Source organism: Osmia bicornis, chromosome 1, assembly GCF_907164935.1.
Source record: "Osmia bicornis bicornis chromosome 1, iOsmBic2.1, whole genome shotgun sequence".
Lineage (NCBI taxonomy): Eukaryota > Metazoa > Arthropoda > Insecta > Hymenoptera > Megachilidae > Osmia > Osmia bicornis.
The window spans coordinates 16,034,794-16,058,842 of NC_060216.1; the positions used below are offsets into that span (position 1 = coordinate 16,034,794).

General features: G+C 44.9%; 2 protein-coding genes across 7 annotated transcripts in view; one reads left to right on the forward strand and one right to left on the reverse strand.

Annotated features, from left to right (window-relative positions):
- Positions 1-24,049, reverse strand: part of LOC114871862 (protein pygopus) — a 60,727-nt gene that overhangs the window by 17,228 nt on the left and 19,450 nt on the right. The window lies entirely within an intron of this gene.
- The window catches only part of LOC114871864 (lachesin-like), a 28,748-nt gene continuing 18,546 nt past the window's right edge, over positions 13,848-24,049 (forward strand). Inside the window, exons 1-2 of the mRNA XM_029178396.2 lie at positions 13,848-14,049; positions 17,584-17,711. Of these exons, the coding sequence (XP_029034229.1) occupies positions 17,585-17,711 (127 nt within the window). The 5' untranslated portion in view covers positions 13,848-14,049; position 17,584. The remainder of the gene's footprint in view (positions 14,050-17,583; positions 17,712-24,049) is intronic.

The following is a 24,049-nucleotide window of genomic DNA, read 5'->3' on the forward strand; positions in this document are numbered from 1 at the left end:
GGACACGCGCGTCAAAGAACAGAATGAATAACCCACGAGTCACGAGAAACACCGACTGGCTAATTGAATAACGACAACACTTTTCAACGGCGTTTCACTTGTAATAAAGTGAAATCGAAACGCTTCAGCTGTTGCGTTTCTACGAGCAAAGAATCGTTTATAGCGGAGATAGATTAAATTCGCGATGCTGCGATATCGAATAGAAATCTACGACGATTCTTCGTGTGGGTGGTATAAACTAGCTTAACAAGTTATTATTGCCCGGTAATTACCGAAAATAATTGGACGCAAGGAGTCTGGTTGCAGGATAATCCGCTCCTTGGAGGTCCCGCGATGTACATTTGTACGAACGTTTGTTCTTCTTGATTGATACGCGTTGATACACTTTCATCGGGCAAGTACAAATATTGAATCACGTCGGAGGGAGGCTAGAATCAATGTTTGTTTCCTCGGTACCTCGTAGATGACACCAAGCATATAGATCATATAATATTTGCGCGTTCCTCTTTGAATTTATCGCTCGTTCGTCGCTTGACTTTACTCGCAAACAACTCGCTCGAGAAACGAAGGGTAAATAAATAACAGTTTAAGCGAACGCAAGTCTTATTTTCAAATTCAAGAATGAATTTAGTGTTTCACGAAACAAGATTCGAAAAGGCGATGTGTAAAACTGTTGTTTATATGAATTGAAGAGGCAACAGTAGGACTGTATGGATGAAAATAAACGTTCGAAAGGAGTTTTCACGGAGGCAAACGTTACCATAATAGACCGATAAAACGTCGGTTCTTAGTGTAATTTTCCATTCCTTGGTCCCGTGACATTGCGGAATATTTGTACGTGGTGCCGTGTCTAAACGTTCAGCTTTTCGGAATAACAATAAAGCCGCGTGGAACGTCGTTGATACAGAGTTGATAGGGTCGCGTAGCTGTCTATGGTCGTTCGAATCGCGACCCATCTCCTATAACTCGTTATACGATCCGATCGCGGTAAAACGACCGACTCTTTCCCTGTCCCCGTGTTCTTTCGATCGGATCCACGAGCTCGTTAAAATGTTGCAGAGCGATCACGAACCTGCTCCTTCGCTTCCCTCGATACGCGGCTCATCTTGAGATACTGCTCTTCCATCAATTTTTATTTAGCAAAGCTTTGTTTTGTTTCAAGACACTTTGTACATTGTAGTATACATATAGGAATCGAAGGAGAATGGAGAAAATGCGAAAGGGAGGAAAGAAGGGTGGACGGCCCAGCGGGAGAAAGAAGTTTCGAAGGGAAGTTTTCGACAAGAGGAAGACGTTATGGGACAAGGAGTCTGGCGCGAGTGATTTCTTTGGTTGGCAGAGAGTCGACGTTTTCACACCTACCTACCAAACGGTCACGGCATACACGACTGCGCTTTACTCGATATTTATGTACACACGAAGAGAAACAAGTTTCCGTATCGTTCGGTGACGCTGCCAACAGAAAGAAACTCTCCGTGATAAAACTCTTCTACTGGAATAACTTTCGTCCTCGATGCGAAACAGTACCAAATCATTCGGCGTATCTTTTCAACCAATTAACAGCCGATTTTTAAAGACGTATTCAATGTGAAATATTGATAATGACGAATCAAAGTGTTCTGCGTACGTAAACCTCTTATCAAGATTCCATTTGATTTCACGAACAACAAACGCGATTCGCGTTAACGAATACAAGTTTGTTAACAAGAGAGAAACGAGAAAAGGCCCTTGTCAGCTTAGAATCATCAAGGACGATGAATGAAATTGAAAGAATTAACATGAACGAAACAGAAGAAAAATGCTGAACAATTAAAAGGTACGTGGCTCGATAAAGATCAGGGTATTTCGAAGTCGGCTGCAATTCCGTTCGAACAATTCCGAGAGGAGAAGCAGAGCGGTCGAAGGGAAAACAGGGGACAGAATTAAAGGCGCGATGTTAACGAGGTTCGAATAAACGAGGTATCCTCGCGTAGTATCCAACACGCCAGCGTTGCTCGCAATACTTGAATAGGGACGCGTCGCTCTCCAATGACTCCAACACACGTAAATGCATTTTGTCGCAGATACAAACACGAATGCGATTCTTTTCTATGTACAGGATCGTTCAAAAACGATAAATTTTTGTAATGTATCTTTTACAGTAAGTTGTAACAATACTAACGTCGTAACTGAGAATATAAGAGTCACCGATGTCACGAACTTGTAATTAATTTTAAATATCCTTAATGATTAACCCAGCATGATTGCGGTGCTGTAAAGAGGATCGTCGTTTCGAAGACTCTTTGAATCAGCCTGTGTAACGAGCCTCGATTATGTGGCTCGTTTCGACACGTGGCGACGGGACTGTACGATAGAGGTAAAGAGAAAAGAGAATGAGAGCAATGAAGAGAAAGAGAGAGAGAGGTAGCACCGGTGGCAGGCTTTGTAGAGGAAGGAAGAGAAAGGGGAGAGGAGGGTAGCAGCTCGAAAAGGCTTAATGAAAGTTGCCTGTTGCTCGTACAAATCGTCGTGTCAACGGAGAAAATCTCCATTCCCCACTCTTTGCCCCGTCCTATAGGGAACGAGTGGCCTTTCACGTGATAGCCGCTCGTAACGCCGGATCAATTCCGTCCTATACTACTAGCTCGGCGAACGCGAACCCCTCCTAATTACCACGTATTTTCGTTGCGGTCGATTTTCAAAGCTTTTCCTATTAACGCTAAGCAACGGATAATTTGACGATTACAAACGGGCTACAAATGATCAACGAGATAAGGCAAGTGATAGAACGGTGGAGAAATTAAAACGACAATCTCGAATAAAAAGGACTTTCCATCTACTCTTTAAATAAGAATAATAATCAGCCACTCGTGTTTATATTTATCGGTAAAATTACAATCTCTTTTAGCGGGAAATGGACAACGAGGGCGTCGAAAGAAATAAACGGACGGACGTTAAATCTTGCGAAGGATTATGACCTCCATGGGACTGGTTGATATTCTTCAACGGCGAGCTCTCAGCCATGGACCGACTTTGTGCCGTATTACTGTTAACGTGACTGTGCTATAAGCTGGTCCCCGGTGAACATGTCAGCTTTGCTACAAGTTTCCGTCGCAGACAGTCGAGAATGGAAGTTGTAGGCTCTTTGAAAATGAGACTATCTCTCGATAACGCGATAATTGTGTAGCGCCTTTGTACGCGTCTCGAACTGGTCTTTCTCCTAAAGTCAATATTCATCCTCGTCACCGGTATTCATTAAAACGCCGCTGCTTCTGCTTCAATCGAGTCGCGAGGGATTACTAGCAATCGAAAACCATCAAAGATTCTCGTTGCTTTATTTTTCATTAATTTTCGAATCGCTTCGAACCTTCGAATCTTTTGTCCAATTCGAGCAAACAGAGCTACCAACGTTCACGTGAATTCGTTCATTTCAGATTAAAATCTTTCGAGTAATATAACAGTGGTTAATTATTGAAAATATAGAAAAATGTTTGCGAGGTAGCGAGAAAGTTTTTCATTGAATTGCTACGTTAATGGACGCGGTCAAAGGGGATTAAGCATGGGAAAGCAAATCGTCGTCCCTCAGCCGGTTGTGACGTGCGACGAATCTTTCGCGACCACCTGATTTTCGATAACGACGGACGCGCGATGGATCTGATGGACTTCCGGAAGCGTGTCACATCCTCTCAATAATGCGCTAAACACAAAGACATTCCTGTCCGTTTTACGACAACCGTTTATGTACACATAACGCATTCTTTGGTGGTAAAAGCGTGGTTATCCTCGCGTGGACCAACTCGCTCATCCTTCTCCGATTCCAAACCCAAACGTACAGAGACAAGCGTCCGTACACGCGTTCAAATTCCATCACCACACGCGCGTGCCCGTGTGTGTGTAGGCCAGGAATCCATGGTGAGATGGAAAAGGAAGGCGAATAACAGAGAAGGGTAGAGGGAGAAAATGAATGGGGGGCAGCTGAACCGACAGGGATGTCGAGGGTTGAAGAGAGACGTAACGAGAGAGAGGCGATGCGATACCAGATGTAAAGAGAAACGAAGAGAAAGAGTAGGGAAGAAGAGAAGGCAACAAAGAGAGAGAGGAAGAGGGAGGGAAGAAGAAAAAGAGAGGGAAAAGGGAAGAAGGAAGAGAGAGGGAGAGGGAGAGATTGGTGTATGTATATGGCAGATACATAGCACGGCTTGCGGAGGGCACAAGTTAGTGTCTATATACGCGAGAGATCGATAGAGGACAGAATCCCGGGACATCCCCAGCGATCCTGTTCTCTTATTCTTGCAAGAAGCATCCTCGGCTAGCCTACCTCGTGCCTTCGGTGCATGCCCTCGCTTTGCATTAATGCGAGACTGGTAAGAGGATGGCAGAGAGGATAGAAAGAGGGTAGAGATGGCCAAGAAGGTGGCTACGCGCCCACCATCCATGCAATGGTAAAGGTACGAACATTATCCGGCATACATTACGCGTTCGTCGAACGTACGGCAACCTTCTTTCTCGGTCCCTCGACTCTCTCCGCGTCTACCGATAAAATTACTCGCGGCCAGACTTGATTTCACCAGATCGACGCTGGAATCCTATCGAAAGATATCGATCGAGTTGGGAATGCGATGAAATCAGAAGAAAGACGAGGATTTTGCTCGAACCGAGGTCTCTTTATCGCATGGCCGCTTATGGTGCTGGAGTAAAGTGACTAATCGTAAATGTAACAAGTGTCAAACGTCTCGCGTTGGAAAGAAAATTGTAAATGTTGACGATGCTTGCGGTAATTTGAACACGGTGTACCTGCTGTTTTTAAATAATCCGGTGTTTGAAATTTCACGACACCGTAGCTCTTGTCGCGACAGAGAACGGGCAATCTTACGGGCGGGCGTCGAGGCTCGTGTCTTTTAATTTAGCGACAGCCACGATGGCGTCTGTTAGTGAACGACGAAAATTTCGATCCATGGAACGAGTGGCGGCGTTATCGCCTCCCTCCTGGCAAGATTTCCTTCCCTCCAAGATGAGCGCCACTCTAATTGCATTATACCGTACATTAGATTATGCCATAGGGGGTAGCCTTCGAAACGTCAAAATGTAATTACAAGGAGCATAGATAACAGCGAACCTGGTCGACTACACCTGAGACACACGATTGGATCCGAGAAACGACGCGTGCATTATTACAAACAGATTGCATCAGACCTAGCTACATATAATACATACATACATATATGTATACCGGTTAAATTGGCCCCGTCTTCCGCTTCGAGAAATTCCTGAACAGAGATGTCTAGGCCACTCCACTTTTTACTTGACTGCCCGTAAAATTAGGCTTTACGAGTTGGCAACCCCCACGATAGCTGTCAATAGGACAATTCTCGTTTGGTATATCTATAATTAAATTCTACAAACACAGTGGGAATCGTTAGAGATGTGTAATTATCGAGAGAAGGTGGTACACGTCGTCACGTATCAGCGAGGACGCATCGTGTCTGGGAACATTCGTTCCCCATCTTGCGAGAGTTGGAGTAACGAGGTTACAAGGATCGAGAGGTTGGAGGAAGTAGAGGAGAGGTCGGAGGTTCCTTCCTTGCTCCTGTCGAAAGGATCATATTACTCGACGCGACACGCCGAGGGATCTCCTACCGTGCAATTTCCCCGTCCTTGGTATTCACGGCTAATAATCGTCGTGGCAATCCCATTGTTAGATCTTCATACATATATACGCGGGGGGTGATAGCTCGGTGCCGCTGCCAAATTCCCAAATACTCCGTGTTACCTCGGTATTCTATGCGCACACACCCTAAGACGTTCCTGAACGCGCGTCACATGCTACGGAGTACGAGGTAAACATGTAAACAGGTATCGAGGAAATTAGCATTTGCGAGTGAACGCGTGATTTAAGAACCCTATCATTTTCCTTACATACGTGTTCGTTATTTCGAGGAAACTTTCTAGACCTGTTGAATGGTCAAATACCTAATAAGGAAAGAGTATCTTTTTAACGGATGATATTTTATTTTCTCCCAGTTTCTTCTTACCCCGGAGTGAATTTCCAGTTTGACAAAGTTGTTTTCGAGTAATACACATCAGTTTCACGACACAGTTTAAAACATCTAAGCGTTATATCCTGATGAGAATTCAGGTTACGAGGGAAACTGTATTATTTCGTGTGTACGCGTACGTGTAACTATGAAACTGTCGGGTCGTCGCGAGAATGTCGGAAGATCTCGTGTTCTCCATAAGTACGTCGGTATAAGCGAGTACAGCGTAAACGATCGAGCCAGGAAACGTTTCTTCTGATCGAATCTACGGGAAGGAGCCATTCCATCGAGTCACGAAATAACCGGTACGTTTGCAGTTGCTTAGACCCGGTATATGGTCGCTTTTACGTTCTCTGTGTCGTCCCCGTGAAATGTCATTGCACCGGAAAATTTCAAGAAACTCCACGCTGACTTCATGCATTTTTATGCGCTCCAATCGGTGTAATTGTACCCTTCCATACTGTCCGTGAAGCGAGTGTGTCGCACCAGTATGGAAGGTATCTGTTCCCTCGTAACGATTAAGCGACCAGACAACATGGAAATTCACGGGTATTCAAATTGTTGTAGGTTAAAACGCGCCAAAACACTTTTCGAGAGAGTCTGTATGATCGATCAAAGTTTCAGAGATGTTGCTTGACGCGGTAGAAACAGCCGCGCGTAGTCGGACCACTATGTGGAACTCAATTACGTTAATCGGTACAATTTGTTACCATTTCAAAAATATTGTTTTATCGACGCAAACGTTTGCGCACAACAATGTGTAACGAGGAAAGAAAACACGAACGAAGTAGGTACTTGACGTTAACTCCAGTAGCTGGACCAATTTTGTTAATAGCAGCGAGTCACGCGTTCACTCTTAAGTGGCTCTTTTCTTTAATTCTTTGTCTCTGTCGCGGTAATGGCGCGTTCGTACGAGCTGATGCTTTCTTGCGACGAACATTCAATGCCATTTAAAGCGGACCGGCAACAATAGTCGGTAATAAACTGTAACACAGGCGCAAATATCATTAAGTGCCAGCTTAAACGTTGCGTATATCTCTTTCGATATGCACACTTTCAAAAGACGATGCTTACAAAAATACCGATGATACTTTGCTCGAAAGGAGAGAGATTAATGAAAATTAAACATTGAATCGTGTCGAGGATTCGCGTAAAAAGCCAAGACATTCCATTAGGTGGTCTGAAAGGTCCGATTTTCCATTTTCCACGGTGACACGACCATTCTTGGATGCTACCTCGAAATATCCTCTTGTATTCTCTCTGCAGCCGTGACGTTTCGAAGTTATACTTGCAAAGTCATTGCACGGGGCGTCGTCGTGCTCGTCGACGTCGGCGTCGGCGTCGGCGTCGGTGTCAACGTAGTCGTTTGCACCGCCTCTCGACTGTAGGCAACGTTAATCTACGAAGCTTTGAGCAAGTGAATTTCATAGATCGTAGCCAAAGACGACTGCCACGCCAGTTCTTTTTACAACGCGTCGCTTCAATTTTTACATTTATTTTTATGAAGAGCAATTAACGATAATTTCGTTATTACTCGATGGAAACGTAACCGAGGAAAGCGAGAAAGCTGAGAACTCTGTTAATATGTGTGATTGAAATTTTTAATTAACAAGGCCGAGGATTGTGCAGCGGTGAAACGCGCGACTCGAGGATTTCACTTGGCGAATATGGGAGAATGTCTCGCGCGACATTGGGACAACGCGGCGAATCCCTGCTGGAACGGCTTGAAATGATCTGGTGTATCGGTATCGAAAGAAATTTTCGTGTACCAATAACCTTGATAGCTATCGGGAAAAAATACGGCAGAATCATTCTGTGACTTGGTGGTAGGGTAGGATCGGATCGGGTCGGGTCGAATGGTACTAACAGCGCAGCGGCTCGAAACGAGAAGACCAGGCTAACGGGGCCTTCGAATATTAATCCAGTACCGTTGGAACGTATTATTCCCTTTTTGCCGTGGATCCCACGTTGTGCGTGTTTTATTTTTATTTGTAATAAACATGACCGCCAGAGATTTGCTCACCAGCTATGATGCGGAGAGACATTTTCTTGATTAAAACCATCGATCTCGCCCCGGGATTACCAGCAGCACGTATGTAGTACTTCCGGAAATGAACGCTCGTGTAGCCACGGACCTGTCGGTTTGCTTGCACGCGTGTTCAAACGCGTCTCGTCACGCGTATTTACATTAATTAGCCTATTCTATTCGACACACATACACACACGATCAACGTCTATTTTTTTCCTGTAATCTAATTGATTCTAATTGACACGCTCGAACGTTAATTAGCGCGCTCGAAACTAATTGAAAAACGACCGAAACTGTTACGTCGAATAACAGTTTTGATCGCACGTAACAAATTTGTTTTTTCACGGGAAAGAACGGATTGTTTTACTCGGTGAAAGTTGGGATCGTGATACTCATATTCGCAGCTTTATACTTTATATTTTATATCATTGAACGCGTTTTCTGTTTCAAAGGGAAGCGGATTCATCCGAGGGCGATAATGAATAAAAAACAGTGACGAGATTAACGCGGGATTATATCGCCGGACCCGCGGCAAAAGGGTTTAATTGCTCGTGAATCGACCGATTCACTCGTAAGAAACAGCGGGAATAAAGTGACGTGGCTGTACGCTTTGAATCGCGAGCGCTCATTAAAAAATAATGGAAGTGGTTTATTTGTCGTTCGACCGGTTTTTTAATGCTCCTTTAACCGGAGAGATACGCCTTCAGTGGTTCGATTTAATATTAATGCAGACGAAATTGAAATACTAATTAGTATTCAGTGGAGGAAGGTGGATTCCGGTGCCGGCGAGCGGGGCTGAGCGGCGTCGAGTTTCCCCGAGTGTCGGTCTTTTAAAACGGGACAAGGGGGCAAGTCTCGTGTCTGACGTGTCTGAGGAAACTCGAGACTCGCGGGAAATTACTCGTAAAATGTGCTGCTGGGAAAGAGGAGAACGTTCGTAGGTTTTATGCTTGGCGAGGATTCGTTCGGCGATGCTCGTAAACACATCGAATCGTCTTTCTATCGGCTTTTAGCCTCGCGTTTAATCTCGTACGCGACTGGATACGTGTAGGTACATATGATGTGTATCGAGATCGACGAAAGCCGATGCGATGGAGCGAGTACGAGCCGCGCCTATGTACTTAGGCACAAGATGAATAGGAGAAACCGTGCTACCAACGAAAAGGAGGAGATGTTTCTTCGCACGTTAGAGAAATACGGTTCAAGCTTCAGCAACAGCGAAATAATAATACCGTGTCTTTGAAATTCGCAGGGGTTGGATCCGTTTGTCTAACGACGACGTTACCCCACATACCTAGTCGTCTCGTTATTTACTAGACAGTTTGCGTTCGCGATCTCTTTTCGAAAACGGCGAAATGCAACGATTCAGAAAGCCAGCACGCGAGGGATGAAACGCGTCATTTAACAAGCCACCCTCTGTATAGGTGTATGCGTGGGCAAGCACACAGCCGCGTTTAAGCGTAGCCGCACGTACGAATGCTCGTTGCCGTAGTGGACAGAGTAACACGTGTGGTGGCAAAGATAAGCCGGCGAAAATACGCGGAGTCACGTATTTTATGAAATATACGTAAACGTTTGCCTCCTCTGTACCGTGTATACGTATGCATGGATGCCGGTACACCCGCGCTCGACAGACTGCTTGCTTCGAGTTTCAACGGCATTAGTGCGTCCCGCGTATGATAAAACGAATTTTCCAGAGAAATACACCGAAGAAACGGAGGGACGATCGTTTGGTGAAAGGGAGGCCTGGGAAGGCCTCGAGTCACCTGCAATTTACGCGATAACCGCTTGAAAGGGTAATCTCACGTTTCGATTCATTTCAGAGACTTTTTCTAAAATATTTTCTATAATATGCATAAAATATGTATGAAAGAGTTTCGAGAGAAGCTTTTCGGTTCTTTTTCTTTAGAAAAAAGTGGCATTGTCTTTTCGGCACTAACTGGTCGATGCAGCTCGCGATGCAAACCGACGCGACGCTAGAATCCACGGCGTACAAACGCTTAAACGGTTTTGTTTTCCGCACGCGTTTGTACCGTGTGCCAGTGTGCGAGTTAAATGCCGCAGCGGATTATGACGGGACGCTTTTTGGACGCTAATCGCATTAACCGTTCAACGTTTACACGCTTACGCGGTGACGAATCGAACGCGGCTCTATATTCCCAGCCTCGATACGAAGAACGTTCCGCGCGGAAAACAAAGAGAAAGAGAGAGAAAGAAATAAAAGAAAATCCATATTATTGGACGAAGATTCTTGGCCAGCCGAGATGGTGAAACGTATCAATGAAGCGGTGCAAAGTTCTCGGATAGCTGGCATAACGTGAAACGATATCTATTACACCACAAACAGTTTCTGCGACTAAGTTTTAACTAGCTCTATACTTTGCAATATATACTATTACTTTACCACTGTTCGAACATTTCTATCGACCATTATTTCCCAAGTTCTGCCGGTGTGGCGGTGCGGCCGAGCAGCGGTGCTTCTCCGATATAATTCGAGCTCGGATATAATGCAGCCTCCAATATATTATCGACGATTACGCTATTAAAGCTCGAATCTTTTGGATTCGACCGATTTTCCGAATCATTTGCCCAACGCTGATAACGAGATTAAAAGGAAAGAGTGTCGTACTGAATGGCACAAGTGGGTCATTCTAAAAAGCTACAGCGCGAATCGATGAATTGTCAAAACTTTTGGTTCCATGCACGGTTTGTTTATACGGGTGGCCGAAAATATTGCCTGCAACGAGCGAAACATAAGGTAATCTTTTCGGAAAACATAACTCAGGGGACAAATCGTAAACGTGGCTCTCGCTGCCTAAAACGAATGACATCGGGATGTAAATTCTCCCTGATGCATTGCGCCAAGGCATAATTCGATTTAGCCGAAATCCAAAATGGCTGTTGCATTTCTGAAATCCGTGTAGTCGAGCGAATCACCAATGGAACGCGTGTCATTTTGCTAATTGTACATAGTGGCTACGATAAATTATTTAATCGGTTAAATCCTATTTTACACATTCCGTCCCACGGCAGCTCGAATCCCCTTGATTCCTGTCCCATTTTTCTCTCCCCGGATAACAATCGAACACACGAGATACCGTGAACAAGCTATGCATCTAATAACGCATTTTTTTCCTGATGAACAAAAAAGGGATGCAATATTTAATTTTTTAGCGATATCGCGTGCACCACCCCTGTGCACAAACTTTGCCCGATTTCCATCGCATATCCCTCGTCTCGTTTACTCTCTTCCATCCTATATACAAGTATATAATTTACTATTTTTATAAACTGTCCAAACAACGAATTTATAACATTTTTTTCTTCTTTCGTTTCTATAAATTGATTTATTCGTCCGAAGTAGCGTTAATCAAATTTCATAGCCGGTAACTAGTGGCTCAAAACACGATTCGTTCTCCCGAACATCGGTGTAAAAGTTTATCGTAACTCTTCGTATCGGTTATGCGTGCATTTTTTTTTACGATGGCAACGTTGGTCGTTACAATCGGGGGAAAAAAAAAAAGAGACGATTACTATTCTTTGAGCGACCATAGTTGGTAGGATGGTGGTGTGCATCCGCAGGGTGTTTCAGGAGTAACGACTATAGTTGATGCTAGCAGTCGGAGATCATTTCTCGGATCATAAAGCGTAAGAGAAGTAGAAGATCGCGCCCCGCTTGGAGTTTTCCGACACAAAACAGAAGAAGCGCGATTGTTCTGCTTATACACGGTTAATTTTGAAATTTCCAACGACTTGGTTTTCTTGTTCGCGTAAAAGCAAAGAGAAACGAACGCAGCCTTGACACGGCGAGGAATTTTTCACGGATATGCCAGCGTCGAGGCGGCGATTTTTTTCGTTCTCGCCACGGCTTCTAAACCTTTTTCATTTATCTTCGCCTACTGCAGCTTAAGCAGCAATTTTACAGCGCGTTCTGCATCCGCTTGTTCCAGCAGCTCCGAGCAATCCCCTTAATGTATACTTTTTCTCACTGTCATAATTGAAGAGCCGCCCGAAGGTGCAGCAGCACAGCACTCTTCACGACTGTTCTTTTTCCTTGGAAATTTTCGACTTATTTTTCGTTTGAAAAGTGGCGAAACAGGAGCAGTGACGAACGATAGCTTCCGACACGATTACTACTCGATCAAAGAGCCGTTTTAACGCAACAGCTCCAACAGCGTTTCGAGTTGCTGTCAAAGTTGCGAACCGCTCTAGAATAGTGCAGAACGCAGAGTGCACGGCCGTCTGGTTGTTTAGTCTTCGAAAGGGAAAATTTGCGTCCAATTCAAGTGAAACGCTCGAGTGTTTACCTTTGTGTAAAACATTCGATGATTGGCAAATACGACGTTAACGCTTTCCCGTGCCATGCGCCGAAAATGTTGGAGCGTGCAAGGTGAACGCGCGTTTCAAACGAAACGATCAGACCGGCCGAAAACGGTTATCCTTTCCGTCAATGTTTGCTCGCCATTAGTTCCATATATAGAAAACAAACATTCTCCTCTGACATCTCGACCACGAAAAATCAACTGTATAGTCGTTTTCGATTGGTCAAATTCTTCTTGAAAAATACCATCTCTGGTTTCCTGTTGTGGCCACGTAACGGAAGTAGCGATCTTTTCTTTCGACTAAATGGGCAACAGTTGATCCGTTCACTGGTCAGTTTTATTCACGAACACAAAGGTACTTGCCCCGTTGCCTCGCAAGTATATGCACGTTTGGACGTCTATTCTTTCTATTGGTCATTGTGCTGCATGAAAGCACCAGCGAAAAGAACAGGCAGAAGGATGAAGCGCATGTTTTGTCCGGAATCTTCTCTAGTGGACTGCATCGGTAAACTGGCAATATGTAGTAGTAGGCGATCCCTTAAACGCGAGCAGACTAATTTTGTTATACTATCGAGTTCGTCCTTGACAATTATCAAGGGGAAATTCAATTTTCCTCTTGTGTAATCAATATTCGCTGCCTAAAGGGCTTTACGACACACCGTCCTTGTAACAATACCGATACGTATATCTCGATAGATCTGAACCCACTCGTAAATTGATAGAAGAGGAGAATGGATGGAGCGCACATTTCGTCCAGGGTCCGCTAATAGGCTCGTCGGTAAAGGTAGCTAGCAGATCCGTGTCTCAGACGCGGCGTCTATGTATGTGTTTTTGGCCGGATAGCTGTACGAGAACTAGCGAGAAAGTAAATATCGCGGATGATCCCTCTGGTGGCGATCATAGAGATTATCTTATAAACTTATCTGAGATCTGAACCAACTTTTAGGCCGATCGGTTGCAGTCAAGCCATGTCCGATAGGCACATCTTCCTCTCGCTTCTCCGTGTTTTCAGCTTTCAAGCTGTCGCTCACCGAAAAACTGGAGCATTTCGATGGAAACGCTTTTCATCGAACGGTCAAACGTGGCCTCGATCAACGGTATCGTTTCAGATGAAACGATTTTTCCAAGAAAAATTCGCCGCGTCGCGACGCGTCGCTTTTCTTTCCCAGCATTTTCCCACGAACCGAGCTTCTCATACATTCGCGCTTCGTCTTCTACTTTTTTCGTGTCGACGACGATCCGCGTGCATCAAAGCTACATAATAAATTGAATATTATATCCGCGAACAGGAGGAAGGGAGTGGCGGGAGAAGGAGCAGGGAAAAGGATAAAAGAAGGAACAAGAGAAGAAGAAGAGAAGGTGGAAAGAGGAAAGAAGAAGGGACAGGAGGTCCTGGACCTGCGCCATGCGAAGCGAGCGTCCCGTCACGAAGCGTCCAACGCTCGACGTCTAGCTCGACGCCGTCAGTACACGCGTCTCGACGCCCGGGGATGCGTCCGTTACCGGAAGCATAACGCGACGCTTGTTTCAGTCATTGGACCCGATCGTAACGGGATCCGTTTTCACGTTGTTTCTTTTTTTTCTCGACGAAGAGTGCCGTTTTGAAAGCAACAGAAAACACAAAGTATACACGTATGACGCGGCGTGCTCGTTCGCGAATATAATGCTACACCTTTTCCACGAGGTAATGTCCCACCACGAGAACTTTGGAGAAAGTTTCGTTTGAACAGAACCGCGAGATAAACGATCTTTCTCTTTCAGTGATCGATACGAAATACGAACAAGGACGTATCGCGAGTGGGGATTGATCGATTTAGATAGAGTTTTTTTTTAACTAAGTTTTATCGCTTCGATATACTTACTAGTTTCATATATATAACTCTTTTACAATCAGAGCCGTGAAATTTGTCGAATTAGAAAAATCTTAGGATCAGTCGTACCCTCAGCAATATCCAAGTAAGACTGTAGTTGCATGGAGGTTCTTTCCCAAGTTTTTAAGGAAACTATCGTAAAACACTATGGCATCCGTAAAAACTTTACCATAAGATTTTTTTCCATTTCAAACTTTTCTACCTTTTTCTTTTATTAATCGACAAATTTGTGTGAGCTGTTCCAGGACAAATAGTACAACAAATCTATTGCTAGCAAGTTTCGCTTTGAAAACAAAGATATTACAAACAGGGTCGCAGCCGTTACTGGAATAAAATACTAGATTTTACACCGGAAACATTAATTTTAAGACTTTTGTCGACTTTTTACTCCCCTCGGTTAACGCCGTAATCCTCTAAAGTCTGGGACACCTTTTTTTTAACACCTCCTATACATATATCATAGCTATGTTTTCGAAGGGAAAGGGTCCCCAGAGGGGACCAAAGTGAATTATAAAGATTGTAGGTACGCGCGAATGGGCTTCGCATCCGGCCAGTGTCGAGCGGACGTCGATTGATTCTGCGATAACAATTCGAAAATTGAATAGACGATAATCCGCGTCGGTCAATTCAATTTTCGATATCGCGAAAATATTGGTCGCCCTCGATTCCTTTCGTTCAAAAAGCGAAATCCCGGATTCAAGGAAGTCGCGTTTTCGTTGATTTTTCGAGCATCTTTCGACTTTCAAGGAAAAGCCGGATCGCCAAGAAGAACGGATAGATAATTTTTACGGAACTGCGATCATCGTAGACGCTGGTACCTACCTAATGACTTTGCCGTCGTCTTTGATAGATCCGTCTTTCAAAAGAGATTCGTTATCCGGCAATACCGAACGCGGATGAATTTTAATATTGCTTGGGACGTCGCGCCACGGTTCCCTATTTATTCGAAGTATCTGGAAAATTTATACAGGAATCTCATTTCAATATTTATCTTAAATTTTGAGTTACTTCGCGAAGGAAAATTAATCGATTCGGCCGGCATACCACCCTATCGTCGGAGATTATTTGTCTTTCGTGAACCGTTAATTCGAAGAAAATAATTATTTTGCGGTACCTCCGTGCTTCGGACTCGGTTATCTCGTACGCAACAATTTAATAATTGTACTCGCAACGAAGAAAGTCAGGATGCAGTTGTTTCGCGAGAACGGATACCGCCTTTCAAGAACATCCTAGATAATTAATCTGTTTCTCCGGAGAATAGCCACCTATTTGCATAGCTACACGTATGCAAATGATACATGCCTCCTTCGTACTGCGGCGTTCCAAAATTATTCTTCGGATTATGAAACAGAGCGGGCGAGAAGGAGAGATGAAGAGAACTAAACGATTCAGCGAACGGGGAACGATCGTTCGAATAAATCTTTCCGAAAGCGTATAATCGCGTACACGTCTGGAGAAGGCTGCACCAGCTTCTTCCATTGGTTCAAGCGGAGAAAGAAATTAAATCTTCGTGACATTCGACGAAATACGTCTCTCGTTAAAAAAAAAAGAAGGAAAAAAGTGCGAAGAACCTGTCGTCGAGGAATAAAACTGTTGTCCAACCGAGAAATTTCGCGCAGAATATTGCAAGGAAAATCGATCGATCGAACGTGATCGAAAGGATTCATCCTGATTAAGAAACGATCGATCAATCGTCGATCAAGCTGGAACCGTTTGCTCCCGCTAATACGCTCTCGTAATTAATGCTCGCCACGATTCTTCTTCCCGGAAAATGCTTGGAAAAATTACGAGTTTGCATTTTCACTCTGATTATCCTTTCTCTGTCGGTCGGCGAACGTATCAGCTAACCGTTCGAATTCCTTGGTTCTACAACGAATTTAAGCAGTGTCAGCCTAACGAGGAACTTTAATTTTTCTTTCTCTCTTTTTTTTTTTATCAGGATTACTGAATTATTAAAGAAGGACAATTTCCAAAGGAAGAAATCGAGAGAATCTACCCGCGAATCAACTTATTTCCACTACAATGCCGACGGCCGAGTCATTACGTCCATTATTTCTCGCATTTGACGCGGAAACAAGCGCTCGCTAAGGCATTTCCCACCTTTTCGCCGCCGAGGCTTTTCAATCGGTCATAACGTTTGCGCTATTCTTTTCGGAACAGACAATGTTTGCGAGCAAACAGTTGATCGCGGTAAACACACGGAAGAGGCAAGGAAATGGAATTTCGTCTGGAAAAGTGAAATCTCGATCGGTTCGATCCTTATATCATTCGGAGAAAATTGGATTCCATAAACTTGGAACGAGATGTCTAAATAAAGCGTGAATCTAGGAATTAAAAGTTCCCGAGTTCAATGTCATATAATATATTTTACTAATGTAATAGATATCGTTGATCCGAATTGTTTTTCAAGCAGCAGCTGTCTTTCAAGATCGGCAAGGTTCCACCGAAGGATAGTTGATTTGGTCCTCGCTCGGTGAAACCATCGATCACGTTTGTCGTCACCGAGATAAGACAAAGAGCTTATAATCTGACATTGGCTGGAAGGAAAAAACTGTCGAGGTGTATGGGAGGGTGTGCGAGCATGCGAAAGACGGTGCTTATCGTGGAAAGAAACAAGGCGCGTTTAACAGGGGAGTAGGTAGAAGCTGGAGCAGACGGGCCAAAGAAGGAGAGACTTTTCATTTAGTCCTGTCGTAAATAAGAGGGAACAGTTGCTCCTTCGCGTATATTCCTGTATACCTCTACATACATGCATAGAATGTTTGAAAGCAGATGCACACCGTGAAATCAAATTGTCCTTTAGAATTTCACAGCCCGAGGTTTCGTTTATAAGATACAAGCGTAAGCGATTGTAGTTATACGTTTTACGAATAGGGTGTGCATTAAAGTCTACTCGCAGAGCGATTGAAGTGTGCGCCTCTAAATGGCCGACATAGTTATTTACGAGAATGGCGTAAAGGATCATTGTTGCGCGTTTCCTTGGCCGGAAGTACAGTTGAGAAACGTACGAGCAAAGTACAGATAGCCACAAGTTTCGATCTCTCCTCTCTTCCAGCCACGTACATTACGTGAAATTGCGCCAACTTGGAGCCGCTTGTACGTATCGCTTGACAAATGTATCGATTGAGAAACGAAGAGTATCGAAAGAAATAATAAGAAAAATGAAAGAAGAAAAAAGAAACGGTACACAGAGAGAAAGAAACAAATAGCAAAAGGAGTTTCGAACAGGGAGGAGGAGGTGTGAGTAGTGGTTAAAGGGGAGGGAAAATATAGAAGGGGTGAAATAGATAGAGAAAGAAGGAGAGAGTCATTATTATTGTTCAGGTTTCTTTTTCTTCCACTTGCAGAATGAGGGTGGCACGGCTATTACTGTGCTACGTACTTCTCGAAGACTACAGTACCAATCTCGGCGGGGCTGCAATTACCAGCGACGCCGTGCGCCAGGACGCTTCTGCGACGAATCCCACGCTACCAGGTACACACCTTCCACTACATATACGCCTATTTCTTTACCTGCGTTTCTCGATCAGGCGTTCGTAAATCCCCCTCGGTAACCAGCGCAGCGGATCAAAGCGAATTAGAATTTTCCCGGTAAGAAACAATACACACAACGGTGCAAACAATTTCGTGGCTGCGGTTCGCGTGTGCGTTGCCGATAACTAACTTTGACCAAACTCCGAAAGCCGATGACTCTGTTGCCCGGTCGCGTATTATTCCCGAGGGACTTTTCGTTTCGACGACGCCTCTCTCGTTCGTTCGATTTTTATGTTTTTTTTCCCCTCTCCTCTCCTTTTCCTTTCCGCTCATTTTCTGTCCCCTTTCTTCTCTTTGTCCTGTTTTTCCTTTTTTCCCCTTCATTTTTTGTTTTCTCTTTTTTTTCCCCATCGCATCGGAGAGAGGACGGTGACACAGAGCCGTTCGAACTCGTCGAAGTACACACGTCAAAGAGTTTAATTACCACGACGATTTCGCGTGGACGTGGTGCACCGGTCGAATTACCTAATCGTGGTTTTCATCGATAGCTTCAGCTTCGATCCGTGTCGTGATTCGTGTTTCTTTCATTTCGCGCAACGAATGCTTTTTGTCGAAACGATTTTCCTCCCGTTTCTCTTTGTCTTTTATTTCATACGGTATGCATGTTTGTTTTGCGTCTCTTAAAAATTTTACCATTTCTCTCTGATTTACGTGCAATTTAACAAGCGTTCCTACGTTCTCCAGCGATAATATCATGTATGCTGGCGTTTTACAGCAGAGAAATCGAACCGCGTCGTTTCGTGGGAAATGGTTCGTTTGCAAGTTCTAGAGAAAATTGCCGGTTGCTTTACAGATTTCTCGCGTTGTCGGTTCAAAGAGTTTATTGTCGACTCTTGGACCGTTTATAGGACGCTTCGCGAGAGCCGCTTTTAATCAATTAAGAAAACACGATGGGTTCGATCGTTGCCACGACACTTTTCCCTGCACGGTTCAATGACTTCTAATTACCTGCAACAATCGATTCGCCTCTTCGACAACTTGCGATATCCCGCAACGCAACGAACACCTTAAGTTTAATTTAAAGTTTCGCGAGCTAGAATGTTACGTTTTAAGCGAAGTTTCAGCAACAAGAATTTCCCAGTTTTTCGCGCGCGTTCAGAAACTTGCCAATTTTCCATTACCATTTCTTTTCTTTCCAAAAAATGGATCGATCGCGTTTCCGAGAGCGCCGCTGGTCTGTTTACGAGCGTAATGGGATGTTTCGTTGATTACTCGTTAGAGAGAAAGTAGAGAGGGTAACGATAGAAGATCAGATAAGGGGTTACCGCAGCGGTTAGCGATTGTATACAGCCATAATGGAACTAGCTAGCATCTTAACAGAGTAGGAGATGGTGCAGTGTAACGGGAACATAATGTCCTCCGAGAGGCGCTAAGTTGGCGATGGTATGTCGAGTCGGTTGCTGGATAAAGGAAGGGTGAGACACGACTGATAACGCGGGTCAGAAACACGGGCATAAGAAATGAATAGGGTGGAGCGGTAGAACAAGAGACGAATGAAGAACGTTCAGCCCTTTTGCTACGAATGCTGATTATGGTGGCAACATTCAAATGGCTAAGTCAATTTTCTTTACAAATCATTATCTTTTTGCTCGTTTGCAACGAGTCTTATGAATTTGCATTCGAAGAATTAAAGAAAACCGAACAATCGAATGGAAAAAAAACGATGACTCAGTCCATAGTATAATTAAAATGGCAGCGTACAATAGCGGCTTACAACGAACGTACAATCCCAAAGGGTTAATAAAACGTCGGGATGGTAATCGGTGTCACGGATCGGCAATTAACCGCGAAGACCGGGTAATTGAAATTGATAACGCGAACGAGCCACGGCTTTGAAAGAATAGCCCGGACGGGAAAGTAAATCAGCCAACAAGTAGAAAGAAGCTGAAGAAAGTTGGCAGAAGGGCGGGACAATTTGCTAGAGGAGACTGGTCCAAGATTAGTCGACGAGTTCCCTTTCGTTCGAGCGAAATTATTCGAGTCTGGTATCGCGAGGCGTTTCGCGTCGTACTCGTTGACGCGGGAAACCATTGAAAATAAACGGAAAGCGGAGAAGTTTCGCGTAAAGCGCGACCAAACGATGGAAGAAAGAGGCAGAAGAAAGGAGAGGGACCACTGAACGACTACGACTACTACGACTACTACGACGACGACGAACGGTGAATGTCCCTGAAGTTGAAGTAGTTCCACTTGCTTCTCTACCCTCGACTCTCACCCCCGTTTGCTCAACTCTCCCCGGGCACTCGGTTGGGCCCGTGCCGGTTACTTCAGCAAGTTTTTCCTTTGAGGATGAAAGATATTAATTAAACTGTCACAGACACGGTAGCAGGGAGCCTCTAACTTTATTTCGCCACTTACAAGTTTACCGCTTAAGCGGTTTGCTCGCTTACTCGCGTCGACGCCAGCTCGTCGCCGATCTTATCCCGTAAGCATACCAGTTCGGAGCTGGTTATGAATGCGAACTGACCCCAGGAGAGCAGCGTGAAACGCGCGACTAACGCCAACCACCTCTGACCTTTTGCTCGATTCTCTGACGTCGAATGAAAGAAAATCGGATATCAACCGAACGGATCGCCGCCGCGCCGCAGCGTTTTGTCAAACTGCCTTCAGCCCGAGATCGAACGGCTCCGACGCGTTAGTCGACGTTCTAACTCTCGTAATCGATTGCCCTACCTTTCCGTTAAAAATTTCATCGCTTTTCAATTTTTATATTTTAGACCAAACAAATTCGGAAAGCTACCGTCGCCCGAGGGAAGATCGTTATGACTTTCGGGAGAACCGCGATTCGTTTGATTAGCGAAAAGTTTTATTAATTTACCTTCTGCCTTGGGCGCGTTTGAGTTGCCGTTCTGGTCGGACAGAAACTACCGGGAAAGCGTCCATCTTCATTAGTATATCGATCACGAGAAGTAACTCTAACGCCTTGATCTTGGACGCTTGAATCGTTTACCGATAAATAAATAAATTGTGTTTCTCGAAAAGGACGACCCTATTTGGCGACAGAGTGTGACGAAACTTTCAATCTTTGGACAATCCATTACGAAATCATTCAAGGGATGATGTAGTTCCGTAAAGTAACTCGGTTAGTCTTATCGGAATGTTAGAGTTTCCAACAGTTTCAGACCAACAATTATCGTCTTATTGAGCTTTATCGAACAACAGCTCGAACTCTGTGGCCCGCCAGGTTACCGTTTATACAAGCCGGTGTTAAATGTGAATATGGCTTTGCTATTTTCGAAACGATTCAGGCGATGAAAAAATTCAGCAGGGCCGTTAAACGTTTACAACGGATGGGCCATTTGGTTATGTAATGGTCGCGAGTTGATAGTCGAACTAGCCGGTCACTTCGCACCACTCATCCTCGCGCGATCGATTTTAAACGTCTATGGTTCACACAGTCAACAGACGGTATTTTCGAATATCGCTAGTAACAAACATGGAACGTTCGTTATTAAAAATATCCGGATAGAGCGCGTTCGAATTAAACGAATAGTTTGTCGAACGGATATCCGTTCTTCGATACATCGTTTCAAGCTGGCTCGCTTTACCTCGCATGGAACTCACAATTAAACCGTCAAAGTATCAGAATCAGGCTCGAACCCGCATACCTGGCGACACTAATATCGCAAACATCCGCGTGGCAGTAGGAGGAGGACGAGGAGGGGGAGGTTACAAGACGACAAGATTGACGTTAATTAGCAGGGAGCAACGCACAGATAGGTGGTATGCGTGTACTCGGCCCGTGGAAAGGATAGTTTGGAAGGCAATTAGAAGGTCGTGTTCGCGTACCAGTTGTAATCTACTTATATGTTAAGGACACGCGCCACTGCGGTCATACGTGTGCAGTGTACAGGGACGTTATTAGAGGTCGAAGGTAGGAAAGGCGGCGTGAGTGGAATCGCGGGATGCGTGTGACGCGAGCTCTCCAACACCTACGAACATCCGGCCGAGCTTTCAGCGATACTGGCCACCCTTACACATCGCTCCGGGCAAAGTTTTAAACGCAATTTCGTGTTCCCGCTCACGCGTTGCAGCCGATCTCGCTCCAGCTCGGTGTACCGAGCTGCGCCTTTATCAAATAGTTTCAAAAGTTCCTTTAACGGATCCCCACCTATGTACCCGCGCTTATCCTCTCGATTTCTTTTGTCTTCGAACAAGATCTTTTCCTCGCAACTCTTCCAATGTAGAAATTCGTGAAAAACGAAGCTGAGATCTTCGCCTTTCTAGCCACGGCCACCTTATCCACGAAGCCGCAGGCAATTTGCCGTCATCCCTTCTTCCCCTATCCTTTTCGTCGAACACGATACTTTTACAAATTAGTCTCGATTTCAAAAATTCTCGTCCACTTAAAAACAGAAGGAAACATCGAAAAATTGTTTACGAGCAAACAACTCATAGCAGAGACAAAAGTACAGAGAAATTAGATTTCCGGATGAAATCGATCTCCGACTTCTTTCACCTTCCATTCTCGGTCCTTTCTATTTTCGTTCGATTCGAAATGATTCAACGGCTCGGAACGCGCTAATATTTTCGTGCCTTCGCAAACTAATTTCGATTTCAATCTGTTCAACTCGAAGCAACGCGTCGAGTAGCGGCGCGGCGCTTCCAACGAGAAGCATTTAGTTGCAAATTCACCAGCTCGACTTTAATACATAAACCTTTTTTTCCTTCCGTTCCTCTCGTGCAAGGTCTCGTGCAAGGAGTGCTCAGCTAGCTGCGACGTATTAAAGGGACGAGGAAGCGTGACGCGAATTGAGAGTACACACGGTGCGGGCGTTCAAATAGCCGTACGTATACGCTTAGCTAAATGGGTGATCGTGCAGTTAGGAAACCTCCGTGTTCCGCATGTGCGATCTTACTAATTTCCGGAATCGAGAGCTCTCTTGGTCTCGACGCAACGACGCGACGCGAGGCGACGCGACGCGGCGCAACGTGGCGTGGTGAGGGAGAGGAAAAGGTGGAGGTATACGGCTCGACGGCGAGGCATTGGGAGGCGGACAGATCCCGGGGACATGGGCGCGAATTCGATTAATTAAAGTTCGAATTTGTGGAAATGGAATTATCGCGGCGTAGTCCGCACCATCGACGTTTCTACGCGGATGAGAGCTTTCCGACTGGCTCTGTCTCTCTCTCTCCCTCTCTCTCTCATCGACCGTCGAGCATGCTTGCCAAGAGGGTGGCAGTCCCCGAGAGGGAAAGGGACAGCTGGGTGCCGCGCGGTGTAACAGCTTGCGACTTTGAACGCGTCAGGGTGAGAGAAGCGGAGAGGAGAGCAGCACGGGGGTTATATATTTACGGTGCTCCGTCGTGGAGAAAAGTTTCGGCAGGGATTCGAGCCGTGAGAATTTAAAGTCCCACGAATCTGGATAAGAGCGAGCAACTTTTCCTTCGACTTCGAGCGACGTTTCGATAATCCGCTTTGGTATCCTCCTGGCGAGTCCACGGGGAATACGCGGAACTGTCGTGCTGAACGTTTACCGAGCCGTAACACCGGTCCACCAGGATTAATAAAATATTTATCAGATCGGTCAGAGTTGCCTGCCCGCGACGCGTCTTTAACGCGTTCGCTACTCTTGCTCGCACGTATCTAAGATTATTGGTTCGTGACGGTAGTTTCCGTACTCGTAACCAAGAGGATAGCCGCAACAACTTTCTTGCAAGTTCTCACTCAATTATCTATTCCTACATATATGTATATCCACTAACGTTACCGAAACTATCTCGCGTCTGAAGGTAGGTACTCTTAGGTCTACTTTGGCAGAGTAAGCGGTAGAGTATAGTAGTCGAAATGTTGTCAAGTAGCTATTCCAATCGCCTAGCAGTATACTGGCACCACCTTAGGTCTGTTCACGTATTCTACAATGGAGTTGTTATCGTTCCTGTTAGTAGCAGCGCGGGATTAAACGAAACGCTGAATTGAGAAAATTACAACGGGGGGTTACAAAGGACGAGAGGAATTACGACGATTAAGAAAGATACGAAAAAGAAATTTACAACGCGATAAAGTAAAACCGCAAGCCAACGGATACCTGAAATCTGAAATTAACATCGATATTGCAAGTGGAACTAATTTTATTCAGCCCGGTCCTCGGTGGATAAAATATGTCCTATTACTCGCGGGAAAAGATAAAACAATGCGTTCTCTTTGGAAACAGTCGAGTTTCAGGTGCCGTCGACGCGTTCAAAGTGAAACGACTCCCTTAACGCCTTTTCTCTCCCTTGGGTGGCCTACGACGTTTATCAGCGGTAAAATCTTAATTTAGTGAGAGTAACGCGCAA